This window comes from Xiphophorus maculatus, chromosome 6 (genome assembly GCF_002775205.1).
Source record: "Xiphophorus maculatus strain JP 163 A chromosome 6, X_maculatus-5.0-male, whole genome shotgun sequence".
Taxonomy (NCBI): domain Eukaryota; kingdom Metazoa; phylum Chordata; class Actinopteri; order Cyprinodontiformes; family Poeciliidae; genus Xiphophorus; species Xiphophorus maculatus.
Window position 1 is genome coordinate 27,188,943 of NC_036448.1, and position 12,398 is coordinate 27,201,340.

At 37.0% G+C, this 12,398-nt stretch overlaps 1 protein-coding gene across 3 annotated transcripts in view; it reads right to left on the reverse strand.

The window, feature by feature from the left end:
* Positions 1 to 12,398, reverse strand: part of LOC102222046 (extended synaptotagmin-2-like) — a 44,107-nt gene that overhangs the window by 5,758 nt on the left and 25,951 nt on the right. Inside the window, exons 9-20 of one of the 3 annotated variants that reach the window (XM_014474690.2) lie at positions 9,430 to 9,550; positions 8,413 to 8,589; positions 8,124 to 8,206; positions 7,754 to 7,802; positions 7,015 to 7,104; positions 6,577 to 6,672; positions 5,660 to 5,761; positions 2,810 to 2,872; positions 2,175 to 2,249; positions 1,306 to 1,392; positions 1,075 to 1,224; positions 530 to 963 (exon numbers count right to left, since the gene is read on the reverse strand). In XM_014474690.2, coding sequence (XP_014330176.1) covers positions 530 to 963; positions 1,075 to 1,224; positions 1,306 to 1,392; positions 2,175 to 2,249; positions 2,810 to 2,872; positions 5,660 to 5,761; positions 6,577 to 6,672; positions 7,015 to 7,104; positions 7,754 to 7,802; positions 8,124 to 8,206; positions 8,413 to 8,589; positions 9,430 to 9,550 — 1,527 coding nt within the window. The remainder of the gene's footprint in view (positions 1 to 529; positions 964 to 1,074; positions 1,225 to 1,305; positions 1,393 to 2,174; positions 2,250 to 2,809; positions 2,873 to 5,659; positions 5,762 to 6,576; positions 6,673 to 7,014; positions 7,105 to 7,753; positions 7,803 to 8,123; positions 8,207 to 8,412; positions 8,590 to 9,429; positions 9,551 to 12,398) is intronic. The other 2 variants (XM_023334767.1, XM_023334769.1) reach the window with 2 other exon arrangements.

Genomic DNA, 12,398 nt, shown 5'->3' on the forward strand with positions numbered 1-12,398 from the left:
TTCTGAAGCCTTTGCTCTAAAATGTAATAATAATTAGTCAGTATGACCCCAAATCTCTCATAGATTCACATCTTTGAGGTTTATATGATGTTATAATGTTACTCCTTCATCAAAATCATTTCTGATGTGATGTTTTGATTATTTCATGCGTGTATCTACTAATGACTAAGAAATGCAATCCTCCCAAACAAAAAAACAATCAGAGCCAGAAGGCGGAGCTTAGTGCTGTCAATCAACCTCGTGTTTTCACTATGGCGGAGAAGCAACTCAACATTACAGAAAGACCGTTTATCCATTGTCATCGGTGGCCATGCTAACTACACTGTGGTAATGTAGCAGGGTGAAGAGGGTGATTAACAGCGCTAAGACCTGCGTCTGATTGGTTGGTTGTAGTTAGCACTGGTAGAAGGCAGAGGAGCTAAATTTTTTCACAGATTATATTTCCTATAAGAAACTTTCACAACACGGTGAGAAATAAGTAAAAAATATTTCTTTGAAAGTCACATCCTGCAGCTTTAACTACACTCACTTGGGCAGCTGCTGGAGTCTCTGATGCAGCTCCTGAGCAGCGTAGGGGTTGGAAATATCCGAAGCGATGCTGGGCGTTGGCTCCTTGCCCCCATTCAGGAACTGCTGGGAACCAGAGATAGCCAGGTAGGATGTGCTCTTCCCAGTTTCTGCTAGGCTCTGACCTCTAGCTCTTCCTCCTCCAACACCAGCCTGTTCCAAGTCCACGCTCCCCACGGACTTCACTGGGGGCTCCGACTCCTTCCGCCGGTTGGACAGGTCCTGGACGGAGGCGGTGGAGGAGCGGGGGACGTCTGAGATGGAGGGCGGAGGCTTGCTGGCCTCTGAGGAAACGGAGGGTTGTGGGATAGGAGTGGAAGAGCTGGACTTGCGGACCTGGACGGATGACGGGGTGGAGTTTGAAGGCGAGGTTGGTATCTTTTCAAGAGACAACACCTGATGGAGATAATAAAAAAAAAAAAAAACATGAACAAAAAAAACAATTAGAAGCTCAGCAAATACATAAAGGTTTAGAGCAAAAGGTGACTGATATCCAAGGTGTTTCACCCGCAGAGCCATCTTCATCTTGAGGGTGCAGCTGGGTCCGGCGTTCTTGAGGGGGAAGCGCTGGCTCAGAGTCATGTCCTCTGCCTCTAAGAGACGGGTCAGGGGCAGAGCCAGCGTCCCCAACGAACACTCATGCTTTGCATCCTTCACCTGAAACAGCCGGGGTTAAAACGCTCAGTGGAGGGACGAGGGAAACACTCTGGGTCACAGAACAGATGGAAACATCCTCACCTCGACCTGCAGCTCTTGCTTTTTTGGGTTGTGGATGAGGAAGGTGAAGTTTTCCTCCCACACTGGTTCATTGGTTTTATATTTGGTCTGGAAAAAGATGCAGATGAAAGACAACTTTAAGAGGGGAAAACAGACGATGTGCCATAGTTCAGACAGCCGGCTGATCTGAGAAGAAGTGTAGAGTCTGGAATAGGGCTGGTGATAAATCAACAGTATCGATTAATACAATTTTTTTGTTTTTCTAAGATTAATTTTTTTGGAAAATATTGATGTTTTTTCCATCAAGCCTGTCATCTTGTGTGACAAGAATGTTTCACAGCTTTTATTTATTTGGTCAACTCTGCAATGGAACATAAGGGCTGGGTTAACTTTTTCTTTTTTTCATTACAAGAATAAAGTCAGGGGTTTTTTGTGGCACTGTATCATTTCATGATTTTTCCCCAGGATTTCTGTTTTACAACACTCCTACATAGTGGCACTTGGCTAATTAATAACGAATCATTGATGACGCTAATATTATGACTATATCATTGTCATCAAATAGAAGTTCTCATAGCCTGGTTTTTGTACTCTGTTGTAAAACTCACAGGAAGGATGACTGAAATAAAAGCAACTTATTGAAAATATTTTTCTTCAATTTTTTTCAGAAAATAAAGTGAGTACAAAAACTTCTGGTCTGAAAAAATCAGGGCTTTTAATGGTTAAGTCATATGGCCTAGCTTTAGCCTGAACAAACAATATTCAGAACCAGACCACTTTCCTTATGTAAAATTGACTTTACATCAACAAAGTACATATTTATTCCTTTAAATAATTTTATTCATATCATTAATAGTTGAACTAAGTCTGTAAACCAAATGAGCCCTCACCTTGCTGTCAAAGGACTTGTGTCCCACTCTGAACTGGACCACTGGACTGGGATCACTGGTCACTTTTTTACCAGACTGCAGGAAAACAAACAGGTTTCAATGAACAAACAGGAATAATGAGAAGTTTTGATCAAAACAAAGGTTTTCCTAACACAACTTGAACAGCAATGGAGCCAATTATGTTTTCATTAAAATTAGCTCAATGTTCAGAATGGCTTCTTTTTTTCTCAAAATAATCCACTTATAAACAGATAAGAGTTTCATAAATGTAAAAAAAACAATAAGTTGAGCTCATCAAGTATTAATTTGGGGCTGTAATAACAGAAGATTTAGAATAGAAACTTTGGGAAAGAGCAGGTAAAAGTCCCATGACCCAAAAAGTCCAGAAAAAAACACCAGATTCAATTCGAAGAAGAAATTCAATCGTAAAGCATGAATGTAGCTCAGGCAGTAATGCACACACTGTTAGACACAGCTTTAGTCGGGCGACATGATGGTCAGTAAATGACAGAAGCTCTGAGCGGATTAAAATAAAACTCCTGCTGTAGCTGTGTGTGTTTGTGGAGACGTCTTCGTGTTTCCTCTACGTTTCCCTTCAGTGTCTGAGCCGTATTTGTGTTCTCTGTTGCTGTTACCTTTATGGCCTTACTGATCGAGGCCTTCCTCAGCCCCGTCTGGTTGAACTCTAATGGATTGCGCTTTGATTTTCCCCCAGTGAAGGCAGGAGAGAGTAACACACACAGAAACACACACACACACCGGGAGGTTAATTAGGGAATGGGAGAGGGCATGCGGGGAGGAAGAGAAGGAGGAGAAGTTGATGAGACACACCACCACCGCCAGCATCACCAAAGGATTGGGATGCACCCAGAGTGAGACAGACACAGAGACAACATGGATGATCACATGGTTAATGTCATTCCCCACTTAATGAAGCAACAGGTAGAGATGAATAAACAACATTCAGACAGAAAATTTACACTGGAAATAAGATTATTCAACATTTATTTGGATACAAACTGGTTGAAGAGCTTCCTCTAGTGGTATTCAGAACAAAATACTGACATCAGATAATCTATAGTATTGGTGGATGATATGGAATAAATGTTTTATTGTGATGTTTTGCTGTACTTTGTGATAAAGATAAAAAAGACAATAAGTAATATTTATCACTTCTTGTTTAGGTAACTGACTGTGTGACACAGCAGTCATAGCTGCAAAACACAAAAACAGCTTGTGCAATAATACACGTCTTCAGGAGGGTATTAAAAACTGCTCACAGTAACTGATTTTTTGATAGTTATTGATATTTTCATTGAACAAAAAGTGAAAAAAACAGTAAAACTAACACTCCTGACAATCCAAACCGTTTTTAGGATTTTTAAATGTCACTAATTGGAACTTATTATGACAATAAATCAAAAATCCCTATCATGATAAGAGGTTTATCACAATAAATAACAAACGCTATGATAAACGCCTACAACTAATCTGTCTCATTAGGTTATCCTGAAATGAAACGTGACAAACAATGTTTAGAATTGCTTAGGATTGTTTCTGCTTTCTAAAGCACTCCACACCAAAGCAACGCACTGCTGCACTGCTTTGGTGTAGAGTGCTTCTGTTGTGATACAAAATAAGCAAAAACCACATGTATGTTCTGATATGAGTGTATCTGATCACTACATTGTATTCTGATGTCTTTATTGTGATGCTTTCCGTTTCACACTTATTCATATTTTTACCAGCATAGTATATCTGGGATGCTGTGAGTCACATGAGCAGAGTAAGATACCTGAGCATGCATATTTTGATTTGCAGAGTTTCTGAGGAACTCGTCAAGGGAAGAGGGAAAAACTGAACACACAATGACTTCAAACCATAAACTGCATATAAAATATGGACAGAACCCAACTGGTTAAAATCAGCATTTGCTCTGATCACCAGCTGGGGCCAACAGCTTCAGCTGCAAAAGTTGGTCTCACTACATTTTTTTACCTTGATGTTTAACCTGGGAGACCTGGAGTGAGATCAACGATGCAACGACTGAAAAGCTGAACTTGTCCATCTTTTACTGTACAAACAGGAAAACCAGGAATGATGAAGGGAAGCAATCCAAAAAACCACAATTTGCCTTCACTGCTCTGAATACCTCCCCAAACTAAAAATGAATGACTCCTTCCTAATTAGTTTAAATACCTAACACTGTGCTTTACAACACCATTTATAGGCCATAAACATCTCACATTTTGTCATCCGACAATCCCAAACCTAAATAATATGTATCATTTGAGATTTTGTGAGATAATTCAACACATTAATGTAAAATAGATGGAAAAGAATACATGAGTTTCAACATTTTATACAAATAAAATCTGATGTGTGTCATATGTATGCAGCCATATGTATGCATATACATATGTGAATTAATGCCTTGCAAACCCACCCTTAAATATAATTACAGTTTTAAGTTTTTATGGGAGTCTCTAAAAGCTTTGCACGTCTAGATAATAACATTTTCAAATGTTGGATAATTATTGAAGCACCAAACATTCAGGCTCTTTTTGCCACAAATATATTCAGTGATATTTGTTGCTTAATACAGCATAAAAAATGAGGGAATTCAAAGAGGTGGTTAAACTTCAGCTTAGTTGTTTTACTGAAGAAATCAACCAGAAACACCTTTTTACATGAAATCAGTGATGAATATTATGATTTTTTAAATATGTTTTCAATATTTATTGTCTGATGATGTTTGCTATATACCTAAAGCAAAATACAGCAACACTTAAGCCGTATTCACAAATATTACTTCATATTACATGTTTCCATGTAAAATACATTACATTTCTCAGATCTTTTCTTTTCAAAATATAACATTTAACTTTACCGCTGTAAGGTGACAAAATGTGAGAACATTTTGAATTTGTTTAATTTTATTTTGAAATGTAATAAGTAGAAATTGATCACCTGCAGTCAAGCTCCTGTTGATTATAAAACTACCTGGTTGTAATTTTCTCCTTAAAGAGATATATTGACTGCATAGGAATGTTTCTGGATGAGTCGTCTACAGAGAAGCAGAAATGTTAAGGCCTTCTTTAACTTTCCCATCAACCATATGTTACAAATACTTAATGTGGAGTTTTTCTTCCAAAGTAAAAAAAAAAAAAACAACCTCACCAATTGAAAGTTAAGCTTATTAAATGAGGATGTGCATGCAAAGGTTTAGCAGGAAGACTGCCACTAATCATCCTAAAATTTAAAGTTTTCTCTGTTTTTGTGTAGATGTTTGGATGTATTTTATGTCCCATCCTTTCCTTTCGCTTTTGGAAACCCCAACAGAAACTTTACTAAAGTATAATGCTAAGACAAGGATTCAAACCCATGCACTGGAGAGGATTCATGCTGTTCAGGCAAAATGAGGCATAATCACTCTTCAGCATTCCTCATACTGCTAAGATGCAGAGATCAGCTAGTGGACTCACAAACAAGGTCCTATAGAGAGAAGACGTGTTCTCACAAAACACGAGGCCCGCAGAGCGCCTCTCTTTTAAGTAGCCTGAACCCAAGTTCCCCTCGAAGACGCTCTTCAGAGCAGCGAGGAGGCACGGAGGAGAAGAAGAAGAAGAAAAAGCAGAGGAGGCTGAGAGGAGAAAAGTGAAGCCTGTGCTTCATCTGAGCCACTACAGACAAATGTGTGCTTGCTAATAAAACAGAGTTCCTGTTTTTACTCTCAAACTAAACTCAAAGTAATCTCAAACACAGTTAAGGTGTCATAATTTTACAAGTTTAAATCATTTGTAAATAATTCAAGAATTTGTTGAATGTGATTAGTTTAAAAAGCTGCACATCAAACAGCAAATGAACGTACATAATACAAATATAAATACATAAGGGATAATTTCTTCTACTGTAGAAATAAAAGTCACAAAACAAGTAGAAATATTAATATTAGAGACTCACCGATGGCTAACATGAGTTATGCTTCACTGACTGTATTGCTGTATTTATATTTGTTTACTTACTGCATTAACAGAAAAACTGTCAACAGTTTTGCAAGTTTAGTTGAAGCAACCAATCACATTAACAGCATTAAACCAATTAATTTAAATGGATATATCAGATTTGCAACTACTTCACATTTTAGGACAAGATGGAAAATAGAGTGAGAAAAAAGCAATAAAGTAGATTAGAGAGATTACATTTATCTATAATTTCTAACTTAAAATAAAGGTAATTTAAACAAACAAAAAAGAGAAATCAAGTCTGCTGTAACCATTAAAGTTTCACAATATTCCTAAAAATGAGTACACTCCAAACCTTAAAAACTGATTCATTAGTTCCACTAAAAGCCTGTAAAACCTAAAATCAGCTCCGTTGATTATAAACCAGACTGACTCACCGGCAGGTTTCTGGCTGAATCTAGGAAGACTATGAGCACTGCGGACGAAAGCCCGTCGGTGGAGCGAGAGCCGTCCGCCCTGATCTCCAACAACGCCTGTGAGGGAAGAAGAACAGATCAGATCAGAGAGACACTTTCCCTCCATATGGCCCCTGAACCAGAGTCTGGTTCTGAACAGAGTCTAGATCTGAACAGAGTCTGGTTCTGAACAGAGTCTAGATCTGAACAGATTCTGGTTCTGAACAGAGTCTAAAGCTGAACAGAGTCTGGTTCTGAACAGAGTCTAGATCTGAACAGATTCTGGTTCTGAACAGAGTCTGGTTCTGAACAGAGTCCAGATCTGAACAGATTCTGGTTCTGAACAGAGTCTAGAGCTGAACAGAGTCTGGTTCTGAACAGAGTCTGGTTCTGTTTGGAAGTATATCTGTGCAGTTGTACCTGGTCCAACTTCTCAGGTGAGGGCAGCAGACAAAACCACTCCATCTTCAGGTGCAGCTTTCCTTTGGGAACTTCTTCCAGATTAAACCACTAAGAGGAGGGAAAAGTAATCAATAATCAATACCTGATTGTATCATTTTCCAGCTCAGTCTGGGAGCATCCACTACATTTTTTAAAAGAAATCTTAAAGTTTCTTAAGAAGGCTACAAAAACCTTATTTAAAAGCATATTTTTTTTATATCAATATCAATCAATATTGGTTAAAGCTTATAACTAGACGCCTTAAAAACGGAAATTCAGTAAAAAAGAAAGAAAAATACTGTCTTTATTATAATGAAAATTATTTCAACCAATATTTTATATTTTTGTATTAGATTTCTTCACATCTCAGCAAGTTTATTTTAAAAGCCTTTTGCTCTTCACTTTTTTTTAACATAAAAAAGTCATAATTAACACACACTTGCTTATTAACTTTATTATACGTTATTTTTGATCTTATTGTCATGTTTTTGTTCTACAAGCCATATTGATGGACAACATCTTAACATCTAAAACTAGAAAAATCTAAATATTTGACAACAAAAACCTAATTGTTGTTGAGTTCAAGCAGCTGAAGATCTTTGCATCTATTGAGGCATTACAATTTTAACAGAAAAAATGAAGGAAAGAAGATTTTTCCCTTGCAAAAACGCTTTGCAAATTCAACAATTATTACTAAAAACTATGAAAAAATAATCACCTCCTCCACAATTTGTTCCTTCTTGAGTTCCGTCATGTCGATCATCACACTGAAACACAAATCGTAAAAACACGTCAGCTCAAAAAGTTTTACAGAAGGACAAATGCTTTTTTCTTTAGCTTGTATGCACTGTGTGCACAATTATTTATGGCATCATTTAACATTTATCGTGTTGTTTAGAATATATTGTGAAAAATTTATTATCATGATAAATTTCAATTAACGTTAAATAAAACTGTCTAAAATGTTAATTTTGCCATATTCTGCAAAAATGATGTGGTCAAAATACTCACTGACCTAATAATGGTGCACACAGTGTAATAGTTAATGAAAGGCAGTTTTTACTTTCAGTGAAACAAAAAGAACCTACTTTCCCAGTTTGTCATCTTCATTTGGGTCTTCATCAAACAGTACAATATTCATGGTTTTTGCCGTGTTATCGTACATCAAGAACTGAAGAGCAACACATAAACAAACATTAATACTCTCTTCAATGTCTGCTACAAACTTCCTAGGGACTGATAACATTAAAAAACCCACTAAAAATCAACCGATGAACATCAATAACAATCCGGATGTACATCCTACAGAAACATCTTCAGTTTACGGCATAACTAAGAGCAAATCCTCTAAAAAGAAGGAAACTGAGTCCAGCTCACCTCATAGACCTCGTTCCATCTAGGATTGAGATTCTCTTTGATGACTTTGCTCTTGACTTCCTGTGTGCCGAGCTGGATGACTCCATATGGGTCGGACTTGCCCTTGATTAGTCCTCCCAGGAACCTGTCCTTGCCCACTAGATCCTGGGCCTCAATAAAGTGGATTCGTACCAAGGCCTTAAGAGTGAGAAAATGGAAGAAAAGTAGATGAAAAGTGGTTATCAAATTCATTATGCATGTAACCTACTGTTTAACAACTAAATTTTTAGATAATTTGCTTTCAGCTTCCACATTGTCCTCTGACATTTTGACTGCGGGTCGTTCCACAGAGGTCAGAGGTCAATCTTTGCCTCAAACAGGAGTTGAAGATGTACCTACATTAATGTTGTCTGGTAATAATCTAGTAATGTTTTATTTGATTGAAATTAGTTCCAGTAGATTGACAAATAACGTCTGTTTTAATCTTCTTTTAGTGTTGTAGTTTGGCTTCTGTCCAGCAGAGGGACACACTGGTCATCCCTAAGAGGAGCCAGTTGATACAGAAATAAATATGGCGGGGGTATAGTAGAATGGGGAAAAAACAGTTCAAACAGGATTTGATTTGGGGTGCGAAATCAACTTTATGTGGCTTTGTTATGAAATATAAACACTTAAACTCCTTAAAGTTTTACCTTAGTGGCGGAGCAGCGTGAACATCTCAACCAAAACTTACTGATGAGCAACCACTTTATGTCTATTATGTAATACAACTGACAAAAATAATGTTGAAATTGTATGATTTTTTTTAACTGAGCCATTTTTTAAACTTAGCCCTTCATGCTATGGAAAGACAGCTGGCACTCGATACAAAACAAAACTCAGATTTTTAAGGAAAAATATCAACTTTAGATTAACTCTTCAGTTTATGACTTGCATCCTTATCTGTGTGTCTGTATCAAAAAAATTGACATTTCTGTTCCAGAACGCACAAGAACTGTGTGTACCAGGAGAGTTTTCCTTGTTTAGAGTGTGTGATACCTCTGGAATGGGGAAGCGGATTCTGGCCAGTTCAGCTGCGCCCACCAGAGGGATGTTGAGGCGGTTCGGCAGCACCAAGTAGCTGTAGATGATGTCCTGGATGAGGCCGTCGCACAAACCACTGAAGGCACAGAAAGAGACAGAAAATAAAGTAAGATTTCAGTAAAAAAAAAAAAAAACCTGTTGCAAAAGAAAAGAACAAACAGAGTCTACTTCATTCAACAACATTATTGGACTTAATGGCAAACTTTTGTTAGGTCAAGCAAAGGAAGAAATGATGGAGTCGTCATTTTGGGTTTTAGAGCGGCAACATAACACAATGTTACTCAAAATGAGTCATTTGATGTGTGTCTAAACACACAAAACTACCAAAATAAACTCTACAGATTTGACAATAAAAAGTATATTTCAAACCTGACAGAGGAACAAGACGTAGTAAAAGTGTTTTGACTTTGCTCTGCTTTCTTTAGCTGAGAGTTTGTCTGTTTGTGGCAACAATAAAACCATAAAGTTCCAAAGAAACTGCAGAGACCAATTGTAGAAACATATGCTACTGTTTTTTTTTTTTTTTAAAAAAACTGCAAGAAAAAAAAGAATAATAATTTACATTTCTGATTAAATCAAATTGGGCTTCATTAACAACTTAGCAGATTGCCTCCATGCCAGTCTGCTATCATGCTGACATTCATGCAAAAGGAGCCCCAACCAAGAACTAAGTGAATCTATTCTGCAGTATATGTACGTACTATTCAGTTAACTGACATTTCTGCATTACAAATCATTTTATTTATGGTTTTATATAATATTAATATATTCTAAGATACTGGGTTCTTTCTGCATGGAGTTTGCAAGCTCCAAATTAACATCTGATTACTAAGTGGGTGTTATTTGTCGGCATCTATTTGAAGAAATAGATGTTTGAAATTTATTTTTAATTTATAGTAGCAATTTGCACCAATCTGGTGGTAAATAACAGATTATAAACAATAAGTATTCATGTTGGTGAACTCATATGCCTATCTATTCAGTAATTCAGCAACAAAAAAAGTTCTTTAATTAAAAATTTTGCTTATTTTGTCAGTATATGGCTTTATATTAAAATGTCATTAATTACAGACCCTGAAATTAATCAAGCCCTACCACAAATTAATATACATATTCTAATTTACTGAGATACAACGTTCAAGTGTATTTCACAAACCATCTCCTGACATTTCACCAGTTTTCCTCTAGGTGGCAGCAGAATCCTGCCTCTGATCACCTAAAGTTTCCCACTGCAGTAAATTAATCTGGATCAGTTTGCACCAAAAACGAAATACAAATATAATTTTAAAAAAGTATCACAACAATATGATTACTAAGTGAAGAACTAAATATTTTCAGAAACCTGAAATTCTGCGTCCTCTCTATACATTCATAAACATTGATATTTTCAAACGTCTCATTATTTTCTCCATTATAGACATGAAGATCACATTTTTTATCTTTTGGGGATAAAATGTTATTGAGTGAACACGGCTTCACACACGCATGGGGAGGAATAGGAGGGTGGGGCGAGGGCTGATCAAAGCACGCAGTGTAACACACACACACACACACACACACAAACACGCAGCAAGTGACTTCCTTCAAACTAGTTCAACGAGGAAAGCAACATTTCGCTGGGTGGAGTCTTTCAGAGACAATCTCTGCCTAAAAACAAACAGTAAACAAAGGAAACAAATGCAGGTCTTCGCAGGGGCGACGTCTCACTCACAGCAACCTTCTGTTGCTTTAAGGTTAAATTAATTTTTCTCAAAATTTGTTAGAAAATACGTAAACAAACCAGTCATTTTTCAGGTTTGCATAAAAGGTTTTACCGGTTTGCATGAAGTACGACAGAACCTCGAATTATGCAGCGAGGTTCTTATGCATCCACAAATTTGGATATTTAATATAAAAGGGCCGTAATTCGTCCTTTCATTTCCCAACCACATGTTGATGCAGCTATCATATAATTTCCTGGTTTTGAGTGTTGCCTTATACCTGCCAGCCTCTCGGTGTGAGTGGGTGGCACCACTCCTGAATACTTGTTTATCCCCACAGCTTGCATGTCCAGCAGAGCAACCAGATGGTCGGGTTTCAGTTCGATACCTAATATACATCAGGAGGTGTGAGAGACTAAGGCGTGCGATTACGTGTGAACGAAAAGAGGCTTTAGTTAATGTGTTTAGCATAATCAGGACAAACCTTCAGTTTTTTAAATCCTTGATGGTTATTTACTCACAAAGAATAGAAAGCTACAAGTAGCCTCTCATTGTGGAGTTTTAGAGTTCATTTATTACTGGACAATCGGGACACAAAAACAATAAGCTGTAAAGATAAATTTCTTTAAGGTAAGCTACAGAGTTGCTTTCTCTACTGCTTTTGAGTAATAACTGGGGTGTTTTAAATTTTCTAAATTAATAAAGTGAGTTGTTCAACTAAAACAGTACTTACGATTTAACTACACATGCACTGATCTGATATTAATATCTATATCGGCCCCGATATCGAAAATAATTGTAGATCAGGAATCCGTGGCAATGTTCCCAATCCATAAGGGCAGATCTCTTCAATCTAATTGTGTGCTTTGTGTCCTGAGTGACATCATGCTTTATTATTTATTTTACACTATATTTAGGGTTCCTAGCGGCTCTTTCTGAACCATTTGAAAGATTTGTTGCGGTTTATTTTTACATGTTTGACCAAGGTAGTCAACTGTTTCTTTACTATAAAACTGATTTTATCCACTGATCTTAACTATAACTAAATAACTAAACTATAACCTTTTTTGGCTGATAAACAGTCTAAATAGGTATTTAGGGTTCTATCATTGTAGACATTTTTATGTAAATTTGTTTAGTTCCGCATTATTTTGCCTAAAACCGCCTCAGTGCTGCCCCCTTTGGTCAAACAGAAGAATGACTGTTAGGACAGATGTTTACTTA